This window comes from Dipodomys spectabilis, unplaced genomic scaffold, assembly GCF_019054845.1.
Source record: "Dipodomys spectabilis isolate Male_0828 unplaced genomic scaffold, ASM1905484v1 ptg000107l, whole genome shotgun sequence".
Classification (NCBI taxonomy): Eukaryota; Metazoa; Chordata; class Mammalia; order Rodentia; family Heteromyidae; genus Dipodomys; species Dipodomys spectabilis.
In genome coordinates, this window is record NW_024870784.1 from 7,585,743 (window position 1) to 7,602,500 (window position 16,758).

The 16,758-nt window shown below is 60.0% G+C and overlaps 2 protein-coding genes across 6 annotated transcripts in view; one reads left to right on the top strand and one right to left on the bottom strand.

Annotated features, from left to right (window-relative positions):
• The window catches only part of Pknox1 (PBX/knotted 1 homeobox 1), a 51,453-nt gene extending 46,625 nt beyond the window's left edge, over positions 1-4,828 (top strand). For all 4 annotated transcript variants that reach the window (XM_042687279.1, XM_042687281.1, XM_042687280.1 and 1 more), the window contains 2 exons: positions 2,385-2,557; positions 4,094-4,828. In XM_042687279.1, coding sequence (XP_042543213.1) covers positions 2,385-2,557; positions 4,094-4,305 — 385 coding nt within the window. In that variant the 3' untranslated portion in view covers positions 4,306-4,828. The remainder of the gene's footprint in view (positions 1-2,384; positions 2,558-4,093) is intronic.
• Positions 4,829-7,157: 2,329 nt separating this feature from the next.
• Cbs (cystathionine beta-synthase) overlaps positions 7,158-16,758 on the bottom strand; it is a 16,931-nt gene continuing 7,330 nt past the window's right edge. Inside the window, exons 5-18 of one of the 2 annotated variants that reach the window (XM_042687276.1) lie at positions 16,622-16,701; positions 16,404-16,538; positions 15,664-15,733; positions 14,478-14,569; positions 13,420-13,545; positions 12,865-12,949; positions 11,544-11,649; positions 10,985-11,059; positions 10,765-10,899; positions 10,198-10,306; positions 8,969-9,053; positions 8,336-8,377; positions 7,514-7,618; positions 7,158-7,242 (exon numbers count right to left, since the gene is read on the bottom strand). In XM_042687276.1, the coding sequence (XP_042543210.1) occupies positions 7,515-7,618; positions 8,336-8,377; positions 8,969-9,053; positions 10,198-10,306; positions 10,765-10,899; positions 10,985-11,059; positions 11,544-11,649; positions 12,865-12,949; positions 13,420-13,545; positions 14,478-14,569; positions 15,664-15,733; positions 16,404-16,538; positions 16,622-16,701 (1,244 nt within the window). In that variant the 3' untranslated portion in view covers positions 7,158-7,242; position 7,514. The remainder of the gene's footprint in view (positions 7,243-7,513; positions 7,619-8,335; positions 8,378-8,968; positions 9,054-10,197; positions 10,307-10,764; positions 10,900-10,984; positions 11,060-11,543; positions 11,650-12,864; positions 12,950-13,419; positions 13,546-14,477; positions 14,570-15,663; positions 15,734-16,403; positions 16,539-16,621; positions 16,702-16,758) is intronic. The other variant, XM_042687277.1, reaches the window with a different exon arrangement.

Below are 16,758 nucleotides of genomic sequence, written 5' to 3' on the forward strand. Positions count from 1 at the left end.
GAAAAAGCCAGAAGTGGCACTGTGGCTCAAGCAGTAGAACGCTAGCCTTGAGCACAAAGAGGCTCAGAGACAGTGCCCAGACCCTGAGTTCAAGCCCCAGGACTGGCAAAAAAAAGAAAAGGAAATACTGTTGAGACGTCTGCATGCTCTGAGCTGGCGAGACCCCGTCCCCCGAGAGCTGCCATTGCTGGCAGGGCGCCAGGAATGCGCGTGCTCACGGCCCGCCCCCTGCTTCATCTCCATGCCCACTGCAGACTGCCTGTCTCTCAGTGACGCCTCCACCCCAGTCCCACGATCTTTCTGAACTGGGACGCCCAGGGATGGCCTCTGGGCGGGACAGCGAGAGTCAGGGGTGCTCTGGCTTCTACCTGTAGCTCAAGGGCGCAGTTTCTCTCCCATCTGTTCTGAGACAGTTGTGTTGCGTGGCAGGGCCTGGAGCCATTCGCTGAGAGCATGCCCAGGGACATGGCTATTTGTGGATGGAACATCCTCTTCTGGGTCTGGGGTCACGTCCTGGTAAGGTCACTCGGACCCCGGCCATGTGTTTTCCTCCAGAGAGAGGACGCTTTCCACCCAGTGCTCTTGTGTAGAGGTGCAGCTCCATTCAGTAGCGTGGTTACTTGTCTCACTTTTCTTATTCAGGTGTGAGAAGCAATGTCAGCTTCTGGTATGCATAAGAGAAGGCACAAATCCTACCAGTTGTAAACATTATTGTCCTTACTTTATCTATGCTAACATGTAAAATTGTTAAAATTTCAATATAAGCAACAGACTTTTATATTTATGCATAGATGCAACCAGGTATGCTTTAGTGTTGCATTAAATACTTCTATTGTGCCAGGTATTAGTGGATCACATCTCTAATCCTAGCTACTCAGAAGGTTGAGATCTGAGGATCATGGTTTGAAGCCAGGTCAGGTAGGAAAGTCCCTGAGATGCTTACCTCCATTAATCACCAAAAAGCCAATGTTAGAGTTGTGGCTCAAGTGGTAGAGCACTAGCTTTGAGGAAAAGAAAAAGAAATACAAACTTCAAGGACAGAACCCAGGTCCTGAGTTCAAGTCCCAAGACCAGCATACACCAAAATTTTTTTCTATGATTTTGTATTAGGGCTGTTATTTTATTTGGGTAGCAATAACACATCGTACCACTTGAGGTAATGCCTTCAGGTAGAATGCTAGCGCAGGCTTAGTGTCCAAGTGGGAGCATCTCATGGGTCCATGGTCCAGGCTGGGCAGGCCTCCTGTAGAGCCTCAGGCACTGGGTGGTGGCCGGCGTGGGGAGCTAGGACAGAGAGGGGCCAGGCCAGAGACTTTAGGAAGTTCCAAGTTGATGTGGCTTTTCTCCCCAGTGGGTGGGCCCTGCCTTGACCCCACCTGCTCTTCCTTCCCTGTTCATGAGTGCAGAGAATGCCCTACCAGCCCGGCCTTCCAGTGTGAGGGAAAGGGAGGCCACACAAGACTGTCCCAAGCCCAAAGCCCCTCCAGCTCATAACCACCCTGGCCTGCAGCCACCCGGGCCGCCTGCTGACTGCTTTGTGTGTTTCAGTTCCTAAGTTGAGTAGTTTCCTCAAAAACAGCTTCAATGGTTTGTGCTGGATAAATACTCAACTTCTCAGGGGTGCTCATTGGCAGTAGTTTGACCTGTTACTGTAAGGACAACAGAGAGAAATAGAATAATGTCATGTAGAATAAGGTCCAAGTTGTTGTTGCTGTGATGTAGCTTTGTGAGTCCTGCTTAGCTGCTCCCTGCCCTCCAGACCTGCGGCCCCGCCCCCGCCCCCAGCACACAGAGCAGCGCAGTCCCAGGGGGTCAATCACTGTCCACACACAGGCGCTGTGCTAGGTAGCTCACCATCTGGAATGGTGTCGGGAAGCGGTGGAGCGTTACCCAGGCCCTTACTCTGGTGAGCCAGAGAGCTCCCTGGTGGCCCAGCATGTGGTCTGGCCAGCGGCACAGCACGCAGCCTCAGGCAGGAGGAGAGGACTGGATTCATAAAGTCTTGCTACTTGAACATTTTCTTCCTTACAAAAAATAATGTCGTATCCACATTTGTGTCATCATGAATGCCTGATTTCACCCATGTAGAGAAAATCAGGTGAGCTTAAAAATTTACTTCTCAGCCTTTTTCTGTTTGTTTTAGCTAAGATCAATTGCAGATGAGGTATAAAAACAAAACAGAAACCCTTCACCAAAAACCAGAAAGGTGCCATGGAAGAGTGGATCCTTATTTAAACCAATTGCTATGTAAATGGCAGGCCCTAGGTTTCTGGAGACTTTGCTCACTCATTCATTTCACTGTTGGATCTCGGGGCCTGATTGCTAGGTGTGTTCATTAGGAACGCGGACTGCAGGAGGCTCTCCATGTCCCTTCCTTCTCACAGGTTCATCAATGCTAGAAGACGAATTCTCCAGCCAATGCTGGATTCCAGTTGCTCAGAGACCCCGAAAACAAAGAAAAAAACGGCTCAGAACAGGCCGGTTCAGAGGTTTTGGCCTGACTCAATCGCTTCCGGCGTGCCGCAGCCGCCTCCAAGTGAGCTCGCCATGTCAGAAGGTACGTGTCGCTGTGGACAGAGGCGGTCGTGTGAGCTGGGGCCCGTGTCGCTGTGGACAGAGGTGGTCGTGTGAGCTGAGGCCTGTGTCGCTGTGGACAGAGGTGGTCGTGTGAGCTGAGGCCCGTGTCGCTGTGGACAGAGGTGGTCGTGTGAGCTGAGGCCTGTGTCGCTGTGGACAGAGGTGGTCGTGTGAGCTGAGGCCTGTGTCGCTGTGGACAGAGGTGGTCGTGTGAGCTGGGGCCCGTGTCGCTGTGGACAGAGGTGGTCGTGTGAGCTGGGGCCCGTGTCGCTGTGGACAGAGGTGGTCGTGTGAGCTGGGGCCCTGTGGGCTGCTGTGTGCTCAGGCTAGCTCCGAGGAAGCTGTGGAGTGAGTGTGTCGGTGCTGGGCTCCGGCCAGAGCTGGAGGACGTGAACCCTGTGCGCTCGTTGTAGAGTAGACGTGACCGTGTCCTTCGCTTCTGGTTTTGCTTTCCTCCTCTGCCAGTGTCGGGTGCAGCTGGCACAGCGGGTCTCCCCCTGGCCGCCTGATGTCCTCCCCTGTTTCAGTGCAAGTGCCTGTCTGTAGTTTTATTTCTTCTCCTTCTCTCCCTACCGCAGGCCGCCGTCCTCACGTGGTTCAGGAGCATCTTTGTGTTGCACGCATGCTTCAAATGTTAGAACGCTTTGTGTGCCACTTGTTTGGCTTTAAGTGGGTGGCCTTGGGCTCGGGCTTCCAGCAAGGGCCACATCATGGAGACACAGGAAGGGGAGGAGACCAGCGTCCCCAGCCCGCTTCGAGGTCCTGGGCCCCCACATCCACACCATAACCATCACGGTCCTCTCCTCCCTCCCCTGCCTCAGAAGAGGCAAGGATGACCCGAATTTCAGACTAGAGTAACCAGTGGCTTCTGATCTTTGGAGAGACAACCAGTCCGTTTTCCTGTGCTCCCTGCTAATTCTGTTCATAGATGGGAATGAATAATTTATCTCTTCTACGGTTCTTCTTGGCTGTGTGCGTATCATACAGATATGCAAATATGTGAGGTCTCTTCGTGTCGTTACTTACTAACATCCTGTGGACACCACGTGTCTCCTTGCTAATACCTGGTTGGAACCTGCAGATCCGCTCACTGTATTCATGCGCCACATCCCTGTTCTGTGTGGGTAGTTTCCTTCCTTGGCTGTCAGGCTCGACGACAGAGATTTACATATTACACTGTTACTGTCTCTTCTTTTTTGCCCTCTCAAATTGGTCTTCCTGCCTCTGACCTGCTTCTCTTTTGCGTTTGGTTTTATATACATCTTGGTCCCATGTCCTGGGTTCTCTTTCTCTCTGGAGCATGCTTTGGCCTGGAAATCTGCCGTCCATCACACTGACCTCTGTTGACCTAACTTCCCATCCAGATGTCCTTAGCTGGGCGTGGCCTGCGCCTCTGCGGGGCTCTCCACAGACACCTAGGCTTCTTAAGGTTCTTCAGGTTCAGCCAAGCCAGCTAGCAGCACCCGTGGAGAGCAGACAGCTCTTCTGAGCCGTAACTCCCTGTGCTCCGCTGCAGGTACCGTCGTGACCATCACCACGCCTGTGAACATGAACGTGGACAGCCTGCAGTCCCTGTCCTCGGACGGGGCCACCCTGGCCGTGCAGCAGGTCATGATGGCGGGGCAGAGTGAGGATGAGTCCGTGGACAGCGCGGAAGATGAGGGGGATGCGCTGGCCCCCACGCACATGGGCGGCCTGGTGCTAGAGAACAGCGACTCCCTGCAGTAGGGCCGGCCGAGCCGGTGCCTCCAGCACCCGCCGCGCCCGCGGCGCACCCGACTTCTTACTGTTTGCACAGCAAACATTTTACAGTTTTATTCTAATATGTTTTATATGTAGATATAGGAGCGTGCACTTTTGTATTTCATAGTAGGGTTAACAAGCGGCCTTGCCGCTGCCGCGACTTCTTCAAACGTGCGTGTGTGGGTTTTTAAGGAACTTCTTCAAAGGTTTACTGCTAGAACCGTGAATGATGCCCCTGCCCCCCATTTTGAATCCCTGACTAGATTAAGGAGTTGTGCTGCCATTTTCTAAAAAAATTATGCAGTCGTAATTGAGTTCTGTGGTTTGCAGCAGACCTCGGGGGCCGCCCATGTGCGTGGCCACGGGTGGAAGAGCCGGGCTGGCCGCGCTGGGTTCCCCGGCGTGCACGGTACTGGCCCGCGAGCCCGTTCATTTACTATGTAGAAAAAGAAACTCCTATTTTTACCTTGCTGGAATTATTGGATAAAAAGCTATTTTTATAAATTCACTATGAATTGGATTATGAGTATATTGAGGATAAATTTCTAGAGAAGGAACACTACACTACATGCTTGTTTTCCATTTGGAACCTTCGGAATCGCCAGATCCCACGGCCTGCTGGCTGCTGCCCCGCTGCAGGCTCCCGTTTCCCTCGGGAAGTTTACCCTTTAACTGCTAAAAAAGGAGCGACCATCTATCTAGCTGATGAATTGTGTGTGACGCTCACATTGCGTTTTACGGTGATCTAAGAAGCACGGAAGGGCGTGGTGACTAGAACTTGAGGTAAGTGACGTGAGAGGCCGCAGCCTCACAAGCTCCCACTGTCGTCCTGTCTAATTTAAATTTGACCTCAGTTACATGGCTGCCTTACCGTGCTAACTGTGCATCGTTTTAGAATTTTTTTTAGCCAGAATATGTAATGGATAGAATGTTTATTAGAAACTAACGTACCGTGTGCTCTCCCCCCGGCTCAGAGCCCTCTTGGTGTGTCACGTGACAGCAGTGACCGGGACCGTGTGGCCCCCGACGAACTGAACTGTCCCTCCCCAGCCGCGCTCCTGCCCCCTGCTCTCAGCAGGTGTCCGTTTCCAGAACCCTCCTCTTCCACCGGGTCAGCAGGTGGGGTTTGGTCCCCACGTCTGTGTCCCCCAGGGCCCGAGGCCCCTCTGCTGAGCAGGGACAGCTGCGCATCGACTCCCCAGGAGTGACTGGGTCTGGACCAGGGTCACATTGGGGTCATCATTAGCTGGTGCGGGGCTTTTTCTGGAACTGATATCTTTCCCCCAAAAGTCTGTTCACCAAGGTCAGTCCCAGGGGAGACCGCAGAGGGCTCACTTTGCTACCAGGCCATTTCAGAGGTTCACTTAAAAGAAAAACTTGTTTTGCAACTCTTTAGGGGGGTAAGAGCATTTTAAAGCAGCCATTGCATTTCTTATTTATAGTTTTTAATATTTAAGTCAGGTCTGCACAAGTCTAAAAGTTCACATTAGCTCTTTTAATACGGGAATTCTTCACTTGGGACCTGCGGGGCTGGCAGCCCTTCCTCCCTCCCCCCCCCCCTCCATCTTCGGCAGCGCAGGTGCACATCCACAGCGTGCAGAGCACATCTCTCCACCCCTGAAATCATGGTCAAACCTGGGGGGGCATGCCCGCATCCACGAGAAGGGCTGGTCGCACCCACTGTTCCGCCCGGGGCCTGAACACCCTGCCAAGAGGTGCCAGGCCTGTGTTCCTAAACCCTGAATTCTCTCTTGTGAAACTCCAAGGAATAGCATAAGATCTTGAGTTCAAGGCCAGCCTTGGCTACATAGCAAGATACTATCTCAAAAACAAAATCATCAAGAGCTACACTGGGTCCTGGCTGTGTTTCCTCTGACCCTCCATGAATACTGGGGTGCTTGTGCATAGCTGGCCGTTCTGGCTCATGAAATTGCTGCCAATTGTATTTGTTCTAAGTTTGCACCTTAAAACACATGTTTTCCAGCCCTCGGCCAGGGAGAGGGTCGGAACGTTTGTCCCCTTCCAGCCTCCTTTCCGTGGTCAGGTCTGATCCTAGCTTCACCAACTTCCCCTGTGGTAGAGCCTTTGAGTGTGTTTGAGACCACAGTCTGCCCGTTGTCCTGCCTGCTGTTTGGCTACCTAGTGAAGAGCTAGACCCAGTTGCCCACAGTGGCGAGCTCCAGTTGGCGGTTCAGCGCTCCATGTTTGGATTCCAGAGAGTCACCCAAGTAGACCAGTCCTGCAGTGTGTGGAGACCTTAGCCGGGCTCCAGGCTCAGCCCGGGGCGCGCCGGTGGCCGCTGCCCTGCCCTGCCCTCCCCTCGGTGTGCCCGCGGCCATCTCCACAGTGTCTTTCTGGTTCTGTTCGGTCCTTGAAGCTGACAATCTTATAAAATGTGAATACTGTAACGATATGTTTTCTTGGATTGTTGTCTTTAAAAAGGATTTTTGTGAAGCAGTTGATTTATCAATGCAAAAAAATTAAAAATAGAAACATGCCTTATGGATGTTTTGCTTTTATAAAGTTCATGTCACCAAAAGCTGCTTTTGCATGCATGTGGGTGCGTGTGTGGCACGGTGTCCTTGGGCTGCACCGGACCGTGCTATTGGAGAAGATTCTCTCACCCATCAGCGGGGGATGTAAAAACAAAACGCAGTCCATCCACACAATGGACGATTTCCCGGCTACACCGAGGGCCCCTCCCCCGCGAGAACAGACGGCTGAGCCACAGATGGTGTGATTGCATTTATGCGAGAGTCCACACTGGGGGAGACCGGAGGCCGGGCGGGGGAGCCAGGGCGGGGACGGGTGGGGAGGGACTGCTTCCCCCAGGGTGCTGTGGACTTAGAGGCGAGGGGACAGCGTGACGTCCTGAATGCGCCTTTGCTCCCGCGTTGTGGGTTTTCAGCTATTGAACTGCACCTAAATGGACACCCACAGTCTCAAGCCGCTCCAGTCGGCCCAGCCCGGGGCCTCCCTGTTGCCCCGTGCCCAGCCTGGCTTCCTGTGGGGAAGCATTAAAGAGAAGCCTGCTGCAGCCAGTGAGCCAGAGGGCGCCGTCTCCCAGCCCCGGTCTAAGCAGCTCCTGACCGTGGCTCCCGGCAGGGAGGTCAGGGGGCCCAGCCCCAGGAAGGTGAAAATCAGTCCGTTGCGTGTTCATAAAAGCAGGTGCAGACCCCCATTTATACCACACCTCAATGCTGGTCCTGCTCCCTGGCCGCCACGAAGCTCAGCAGGTCGATGGCAGTGACCACCCCGAACACCATCTGCCGCTGGCTGGCCTGGCCGCTGCTGTGGTCTGGAGGGAAGCAAGGGCTGGTGAGAGGTGTGGGGCGCAGGGCCGCTCTGAGCAGGGTCCGTCCCCAGACCTTCCCTGGGTTCTCGCCGGCACCTGCGTGACCCCCAGGGAGGCCCTATGCCACCACTCCGTCCTGAGCCTGTGGGCCCAGTCAGAGCAGCTCCTCCGCCCGGCCTAGCGGAGTCGCTGCCACCCCACCGCGCCCGGAGGCCCCGCTCCTGCCTGGGCTGCACAGCCCGGGCCACAGGCTTGGTGCAGAGCTGGACCATCGCCGCCACGCCGCGCCGCCCCGAGCTGCAGAACCCGTGCTTTTGGCACCGGCCAGGCCCAGTGCCACATGGAGCCCGGGGGTTGTGGTGGCAGACTTTAGATGAGGCCACCAGGAAGCCCGTGGCATGCTGGGCACGTCTGCTGCGGCGGGATTAGCACCAGATTCCATAAAAAGCACGGTGGCAAGCTTCACCCCGTAAGTAATGCAGTTTCCTACTTTGGGACGTGAACTGTCACATCCACTCTCCAGGGGCTCAGGGCTGCTACTCAGCCTTGGGGGCTTGGGAAGTGTCAGCTCCACAACCGTGTCCCCCAAGATGCATCCCTGCGGGGCCCCATGGTGAGCCCTGGTTCTCCGCGGGCCCTGCCTGCCGCCGACCTTACAAGGCTTGCAGAGCTTGCCCCCTGGCCATTTCCCAGGGGCTGGGACGGACGGGGCGTACATACCTGCAGGCCCCCCCACCACTCCTGACCAGGCCTGGTCCCGTGCTGTAGAGCCAAGGACGGGAGAGGGGGTTAGACATGGGGCTGCCCCAGGCGCCCACCACGCACAGCGCAGCCGGCGGGCGGGGTTGAGGCCTCACAACTGCATCCTGAGCTCTACAGCCCTCCTCTGGGCCCTGGGTGGACTCTGAGGAGGCTTCAGGTACAACAGGGCTCACAAAGTGTACGTGCTGCCAGAGCGAGGAGGCCGTGGGAGCCGAGGCAGCCTCCAGATTCTTCCGGGACTCTATGAGATAACCTGCCACCTTGGGGCTGGGATCCGGGATGAGGATCCCCTGCCTGGCAACCTGAGCCTCATCCAAGTACAGCCTGCCTGCTGCCTGCTGCCTGCCCGCCTGCCAGGCCCCTCGCACACACAGCTTGAGTCACAGGTTCCTGACTCAGCCCTTGAGCCAGGAGCCTTGGGTACCCAGACTGGTTAGTGCCACTCATCACCACTGCCCCCAAACGTGGGCACGGGCCTGGCAGCCGGATGCAGCGGGAAAGCACAGGAGGGAAGCTGAGCTGGACGATGCCCGTGTCCAAGCCCAGTGACCTCGCTCCCAACAAGACGCGGCGCGCACAGACCGCACTCACACTGGATCTGCTCGTGCACCACCAGCGCGAAGTGGTCCATCTCCAGTGCGTGCGAGAGCGTGCCCAGCGTGTCCGTCAGGCGGATCTGGAAGAGAAGCCGAGTCAGCCATCAACGTCCCGAGTGAGAAGCTGCCATCCCGGTAACTCACCAGCCCCCCCGGAGAGGACGAGACCCCTGGGGCCTCGGGCGCGCTCTGTGAACGCCGTGGAGGGCCACATGTCGCGTGACTGTGCCTCCGGGACCGCCCGTCACAGGCGGATGGGTAGAAGGATCTGCAGTTTGGGCTGGGGTGAGGATGGACTTGGGAGGGGGGGCCCCACAGGCTTCCTGGCCAGCACTTGGGCCGCGTGCTTCCCTGCTTCCAGAGCTGATGTGCACTGTCAAGACTCAGCGGTGGCCCCATCCCAGGAAGCCCTCCCAGCACCCAGCTCGCCCACAGCCACCAGTCTCCTGGGGAGAAGGCAGGGAGGGGTCATGGCAGGGGGGTGAGGGGGGGCCGAAGCTGGGGCCCAGCGTGTGGCTCAGGCCGGGACTAAGGGGTTCCGAGCAGACGTCTACCGGGTTCTCCCGGCTTCTCCAGCTACAGGGAGACACACTGAGGGACCTATGGGACCACACGTGCAGGCACGCGTGTGCACATACACACTCGGGGCAGTGGGAAGGTGGGGCGGCAGGCGGGGCTGGCATGGATGCTGTGGGGTTTCAGGGAGGAGGTTTGGAAGGAGAGATCAAATTAATTGCTGACTTGGTGGACCCCTCAGCCTTGTCTACCCACTGCAGGTCTGTGTGGGGTGCTGAGCCTGGCCAAGGTGACGTCAGCCCCGCACCCGCGCCCCCCCAACCCCTTGCCCCTGGGGCCCACCGAGGAGGGTCCAGGGCAAGGGGCCTCGCCGGAATTCCCGTGGGAGCTCTCTGAAGCATGTGCAGGAAAAAGCAAGGGCTGGGCACAGAAGACAGCCCCCACCAACCTCGAGATCCCCAGGGGAAAGACAGGGCCCCGCGACCTCGGGATCCCCAGGGCTGGGCACAGAAGACAGGTCCCCGTGACCTCAGGATCCCCAGGCCCGGACACAGAAGACAGGGCCCCACGACCTCGTGATCCTCAGGGCAAGCCTGCCAGGGCCCCAACATCTGCAGAAGGGAGCCGCAGGCGTGGTGGTTCTGCTGGGGTGCGGTAGGGCGGGGGGGGGGGGGGGGGAGGGGGAGCCTCCAAGGACGGCTCTCGTACCGGTTTGAACTGCTTGTAGAGGACTTTGCAGACTTGGTCGGCCGGCTGCACCTTTCCAGCGAGCAGGGAGGACAGCATGTTCCCCAGGGTCACCATGCCCAGGATAGCCCTGTGGAGAGCGGACAGGCCAGGGAGAGGCAGGGGTCAGCCACTGCCAGAGCCGGCCAGGGCAGCGTGGGCGCCACCCTGTGGCACCTTGGGAAAATGCAAGCGTTTGCTGAGCGCCACCTCGTGGCCGGAGCGGGAGAGGCCAGGCAGGAGAGTGAGCCCACTGCTCCAGACCGGAAGGCCCTCAGCGCCCAGATGGACGGACCTGCACTGTGGGGTCAAGGCACAGCACAGGGCCCAGACGGGCCTGCGCACTAGGAGGGAATGGGGGGAGCAGAGGACTGGGGTGCGAAGAGTTCATGAGTGCCCAGGCCTGCGGCACAGGAGGCCGGGCAGTGACAGGCTGCTGAGGGGCCATGCGGGCGACCTCGGGTGCCCACAGAGCGGGCAGCGCACAGCTGTCCTGGCAGAGCTCAGGGACAGAACCCGGCTGCGGGGCGGCGGGCGGCGGGGACCGACCCGGACTCGCTGACCACCGGCGCCTGGTCGAAGCCCTTCTCGCGCAGGATGGCGATGGTGTGCTCGCAGGTGACCGTGGGCAGCACGGTCAGCGGGGCCGGCAGGCTCAGCTCCTGGACGCGCAGGTGCCACCACCTGGGGAGGGGCGGGCCGGCGGGAGTGAGCCGCGGGGGAGGGGCCCGCAGGCCGCACCCCTGCGCCCCCACGCCGCAGCCCTCACCAGGGCCTGGTTCCGGAAAGCTCCTCCTTCAGAAAGCCCTTCTGCAGCATCCACTTGTCGCTCAAGAACTTGGACCTGTGGGGAGGGGCACAACCGAGGCCTTGCGTCCGCCCGTGCGTGGACGGGCCTGGACCACCTGCCAGGGGCTCCAGGCAGGCTCGGGGTGCTGGTCAGTGGGCTTTGAGGTCCACCAGGGTGCTTGGCATGGGCTGAAGGAGCTCCACAGCTGGGTGGGTGTTTCCAGAAGCCTCTGTGATCCAGGGGCCTCTACAGGCTTCATGGCCTTCCCCACTGTGCTAAAGGCTGGAGGGCTGCCTGGAGGAGGCCCAGGGCCGCAACGCACCCACAGGCGAGCCCTGCAGCATCCCTCCCCGCTGCCTGCCCCGTGCTCAGGGCCGCCACACGGCGGCCACCCCGCCCCGAGCCACCCCCTCCTGCGAGCGCACCAGTCAGGGCAGGCTGGCACAGCCAGGCTCGGCGCGAACCCAGGGTAGCCGCGTGGGGGCAGGGTGGGGGGCGCCTCTCCCCGGGGGGCGGCCGGGGGGGGGGGGCGCCTTACATGTAGTTCCGCACGGAGTCGGGGAGGATGACCACGCAGCGCTGGCCTTCCTGCAGCTCCCGGGCAGCCTTCACGGCCGCGGCCATGGCGCTGCCTGAGCTGCCGCCTGTAGAAAGGTGGGACGCACTCGCACACACCCGTGGACGTGCGTGCGCACCCTGCACGAGTGCCCACTCTGGAAATGCACGAGTGTGCAACTGCCCGACATGAAGCCACGGCGCCAGCAATCGGCTGGGCGGCCCTGGCCAGGGACCTGCAAGGACCCGGCGCCTTCCCTCGGTGCCCTCCAGGCCGGTGGCCAGTGTGCCGCAGGGCCTGCGTTTCCCGCGTGGGCCTCACCGAGGACACGTGGAGGTCCCCGAGGGGCTGGCCAGAGCAGAGGCGGCTCTGGGGAATGCCAGGGGTCCGGGACGGGCCACGTTCTCACCACTCATGGCAGCTGCCCGAAGGCATGCAGGGACACGGGGACCCCTCCACTGCTGGGCGCCCCACGCACAGGGATGCTGCCGTGCTGGGACGGAGCCTGCACCGGAGCCCTGGGGCAGAGCCAGCTCTCCAGCGGGCCCGGCGGGCTCAGCCACAGTGGCACAAGGAAGCCAGAAAGGTCCCCGGACGACAGTGGGCGTGGGCAGCCTGTTCTCCCCGGAGCCCAGCGGGCAGGGCCCGGCCGGTTCTCCTGGGAGCAGGGCGGGGACAGGGTCCCTTCCAGGTGGGTCCCTGCCGTGTTCTGGAAGTTTGCATCACCAGGGCCCACGCCAGTCTCCAGGGTGGGCCTCAGTTGTGGGGGATCTGTTCACATGGGGTGGGGGGCAGTGTTCTTCCCCTGGACCCCCACAAGGCTCAGGGCAGTTTCTGGGAGCAGGCTCAGTGTGTTTTCCAATTTTCCTGAGACCTAAACTAAGCGGAGGCCAGGAGGGAGCCCGGGAGCCGGCGTGGGCCCGGGAGCTGGCGTGGGCCCGGGAGCTGGCGTGGGCCTGGTAGCCTGCGTGGGCCCGGGAGCCGGCGTGGGCCCGGGAGCCGGCGTGGGCTGCGCCGCACAGCCTCAGCGCAGGGTGCAGCAGGGACGGGAAGGCCCGGACCACTGCCGTGGGGCCCCCACCCCCAGGACACGCTGGCTGGCTGGGGAATGGGAGGAATGGTGAGCGGCTCTGGCCTGGCCCTGAGAATCACTTCCTAAAGAACCTGGACAGACAGACAGGCGACTCCACCCAAGACCCATGGCCTGCGGCCGTTAGGCGTTTGGACGGGAGCCTGCAGAGGCCTGGCTGGGCTGTGTGCCCCTCCTCCCTACACCGCACCCCCACTTCCCCCCCCCACTCACCACACAGCAGCCCCTCCTGCGCCATCAACATCCGGCAGAAGGTGAAGGACTCCGTGTCGTTGCTCTTGATCCACCGGTCCACGACCTTCGCAGGACCAGGCCGTCATCTTGGGCAGGGGCACCGTAGGGGCTCGATAGCCTCGTAGAGGGCTCCCTCAGATGGTCCTGGTCCCCCGACCCCTGACCCCTGACTCCCACCCCAGGATGTGGAAGGCAGGCCTGTAAACCTGGATCTCTGCCCTTACTGTGCCCTGCTTTACACAGAGCAACTCAACCACCCGCCAGGCCCCACCGGGCAGCCGCACGCCCCACGGCCCGGGGGCTCCGCTCTGGCTCTGGGGTCACCCTGTGTGTCTGGGCTTCGTACTCCCCTCAGCTGCCCTGCCCTGTGCCTGGTGGGTGGGCCGAGAACTCAAGGGCGTGGCCTGCATGGGCCCTTGCTCGGCTGGAGACCGCCGCTAGTGGCCAGGAAGTAAGCTCCGGGAAATGAGCTCCGGGAAATGAGCTCCGGGGCAGACTCAGCCTGAGACCCCGGCAGCGCGGTGGGTGAGCTACCTTCCTGTCCAGGACGGTGGGGATGAAGTCGTAGCCGATTCCCTCCACCTCGTAGCCCGTCACCTCCGTCCGGTTCAGCTCCTCAGGCTCGGCCAGGATGGAGCCCTCGGGGTCCACGCCGATGATCTGCGAGGGCAGGGACAGGCTGAGTCTGGGGGCGTCCGCACTGGACACCGGGGCGATTCCCACCGAGGCCCCGGCCGCTGCTGGGTTTAGTGCTGATCCGTCCACGGTGCAAGGAGCACCCACAAGTGCTCTTGGGCTGAGTTCCGGGGCCCTAACAATCCATCTGGAGTCATCCAGGGCAGGGCACTCAGAAGAGACCTCCCGGCCAGACCTGGCCCCGGAGGCTCATTCTAGAACCCTAGCTACTTGGGAGACTGAGCTCTGAGGATCATGGTTCAAAGCCGGCCTGAGCTTTTGAGTCTGTGAGACTTTAATCTCCCATTCACCACAAAAAAGCCAGAAGCAGAGCTGTGGCTCAAGTGGTAGAGCACACTCCCTAGAGCAAATAAAACAGGGACAATACCCAGGCCCTGAGTTCAAGACCCAGGACCACCACACCACACTCATGCATGCACACACATGCACGCACACAGGTACACACATGCACGCGTGACATCCCACAACTGTACTGAGGAGTGAGGAGGGGGACAGCGGGTTGGGGAAGGCACCGGCTCTGCACACTGACCTCTTCCTGGAGCGCAGGTGACAGTGTCCGGGAGAAAATGTAACGGCTGAGCATCTCAGCCCCCTCAGACCACCCTTACGCCCCAAGCACACACTGAGACTCGGGACACAACAGCTTCCAGGCGTTTCCTTGGAGCCCCCGCCCCAAGGAGGCTGGAAGGCCCCAGGACCCCGGCTGGCGCTGCACGGGCCCGCTGTGCGTGCATGCAGCATGTTGACTGAGCTTCCTATCAGCCAGCACTGTTCCCAGCCCAGGCCAAAACGCGGGCAGAACTCCACTGTCCAGAGGCACCGTGCGTGGAGCCCATGGGAGAGCAGCCCGCCTGCCTCCCAGCATGCCCCGCGCTGCCGCCCGCAGCCTCGCTCACCATGCACCCCGGACACTTCTCCTTGAGCTTCCTGGCAATGCCTGTGATGGTGCCGCCTGTGCCGGCCGAAGCCACCAGCATGTCCAGCTTCCCTGGTGGAGGGGATGGTCTCAGGCCACAGCCCCTCCAGCCCACCGCTCTTAAAGACACACGGCTCAAATCAAGGCAGCAATCAATTCCCAGAAGAAGCTGGGTGCCTGTAATCCTAGCCTCAGGAGGCTAAGATGTGAGGATTGAGGTTCAAAGCCAGCTTCAGCAAAGTACATGAGACTCCACCTCCAATTAACCAGCAAGAAGAGCTGGAAATGAAGCCAAGTACTGGTGGCTCACACTTGTAATCTTAACAACTCAGGAGACTGGAGTCTGGTGGTTCAAAGCCAGCATGGGGAAGGAAAGTTTGTGAGACTCTTAGTCTTAAGTCATTTGTGGCTCAAGGGGTAGGGCACTAGCCTTGAGCAAACACTTTCAGGGATAACACCCAGGCCCTGAGTTCAAGCCCCAGGTCTGGCATAGGGAAAAGAAAAGCTGGAAGAGGAGCTGTGGCTCTGAGTTCAAGCTCCAGGATCAGCACCAGAAAAAGGCCAAATCACTCAGGCTTTGGCTCAGAACCTGAGTGGGTGTTGGCACCGCCGCGCGCCCAGTCCAGGAGCAGGCAAGTCTGATCGCAGGCGGACACCCGCGCCAAACCGGGGCTTCAGTCTTTCGCCAAGTGAGAGAATTCTCACTTGTAAAACTGGATGAGAGAATGCCTGGACGTTACCCCAGGCACGTAGTAACAAAGCTGCCTCGCGGCCCGTGCCAGGCCAGGAACTCGAGTGCACACCGCCAGCCATCCCAGAGGAAGCGTCTCCGCTGCCCCGGGGCCTGGCGCGGGCCGGCTGCACGGCCTCCAAGGCCTCTCATGCCTGTGCAAAAGCTAATTGGAGGGGAGAAAGACATGGAACTCGGTGCCCAGGCTGGAGCTCAATCCCAAGCTGGGGTCAGTGCCAGCCCGGGTCCCTGCCACAGCAGCTCCTACCACCTGGAAGAGGGAATGTGGGGTCAACAAAGTCTGCACCACATTGTGGGTGCTACCGGCAGAAGCCAAGGGGCTTAAAGAGAGGAAACTGCTCTAGGGGCCACGTCACAGAGTTGGGTTTTGAAGGGAAAAGAGGAGTTCCCATGCAGAAACTCCCATCGCGCATACCATCGCACTGCTGCAGGATCTCCTCCGCCGTGCTGTCGTAGTGCGTCAGGGGATTGCTGGCGTTGCGGTACTGCGGGGAAGAAAGGCGCCGTGAGGCCGAGGGCCGCCGCGGCTCCCACAGGTGCTGTCTAGGAGCCTACGCAGGACATGAGGCCTGACACCTGCTCTCCAGCCGAGCAGGGGCTCACGCCTGTCATCCCAGCTACTCAGGAGGCTGAGATCGGAGGATCGCAGTTCAATGCCAGCCCAGGCAGGAAGGTCCAGGAGACTCATCTCCAGTGAACCACAAAAAGCCTGAAGCGGAAGCCCTGGCTCCAGTGGTAGAGCACTAGCCCTGAGCAAAAACAAACTCAGGGACAGGCCCATGTCCTGGGTTCAAGCCTCAGGACTGGCACAAAAAACAATACAACAACCCCAACCCCTCTTCAGAAGGTGAAATATCTGGAAATGCAATACATGAGACGGGTTTTGGGGGGGGGGGGGGCATCAGAACGCAGCGGGGGGCCCCAGATGAAGGCGGCCCAAGCCACGCTCACATCTGGACTGGGGAGGGCAGCTGCCCACTGACGCTGGCCCAGGCCGCAGACACGAGGCCCCACCAAGTCCAGAGGGCTCCGGAGCCAGGACAGACCTGACGGTGACACGAGCCACCCCCAGACCTGCCGCACCCGACACCCAACGAGCCTCCTTGAGCATGCGTCTCAACCACGCGCTCCCCTCCCGGACCCCCGGTGCCCCACCTGGTCTAGGATGTGAGAATTGGGGATCTCGTTCTTCAGCCTCCACGCCACGCCCACGTGGGACTCCGGGGAGTCGAACCGGGCGTTGGTGGGCGTCCTCACGATGTCGGCGCCCAGGGCCCGCAGGACGTCCACCTGTGCGGGGAAAGGTGACGGGATGGGCGGCCTCGGCTTCGGGAGCCCCCGCGCCGCCCGCGCTGCCCGCGCCACCCGCTCACCTTCTCCATGCTCATCTTCTCCGGCATGACGATGACGCAGCGGTAGCCTTTCACCGCGGCCGCCAGCGCCAGCCCGATCCCTGAGGGGGGTGAGAGAGGCCTGCCCATGACCTCTCACCCCGCAGGGTGGGGGAGGA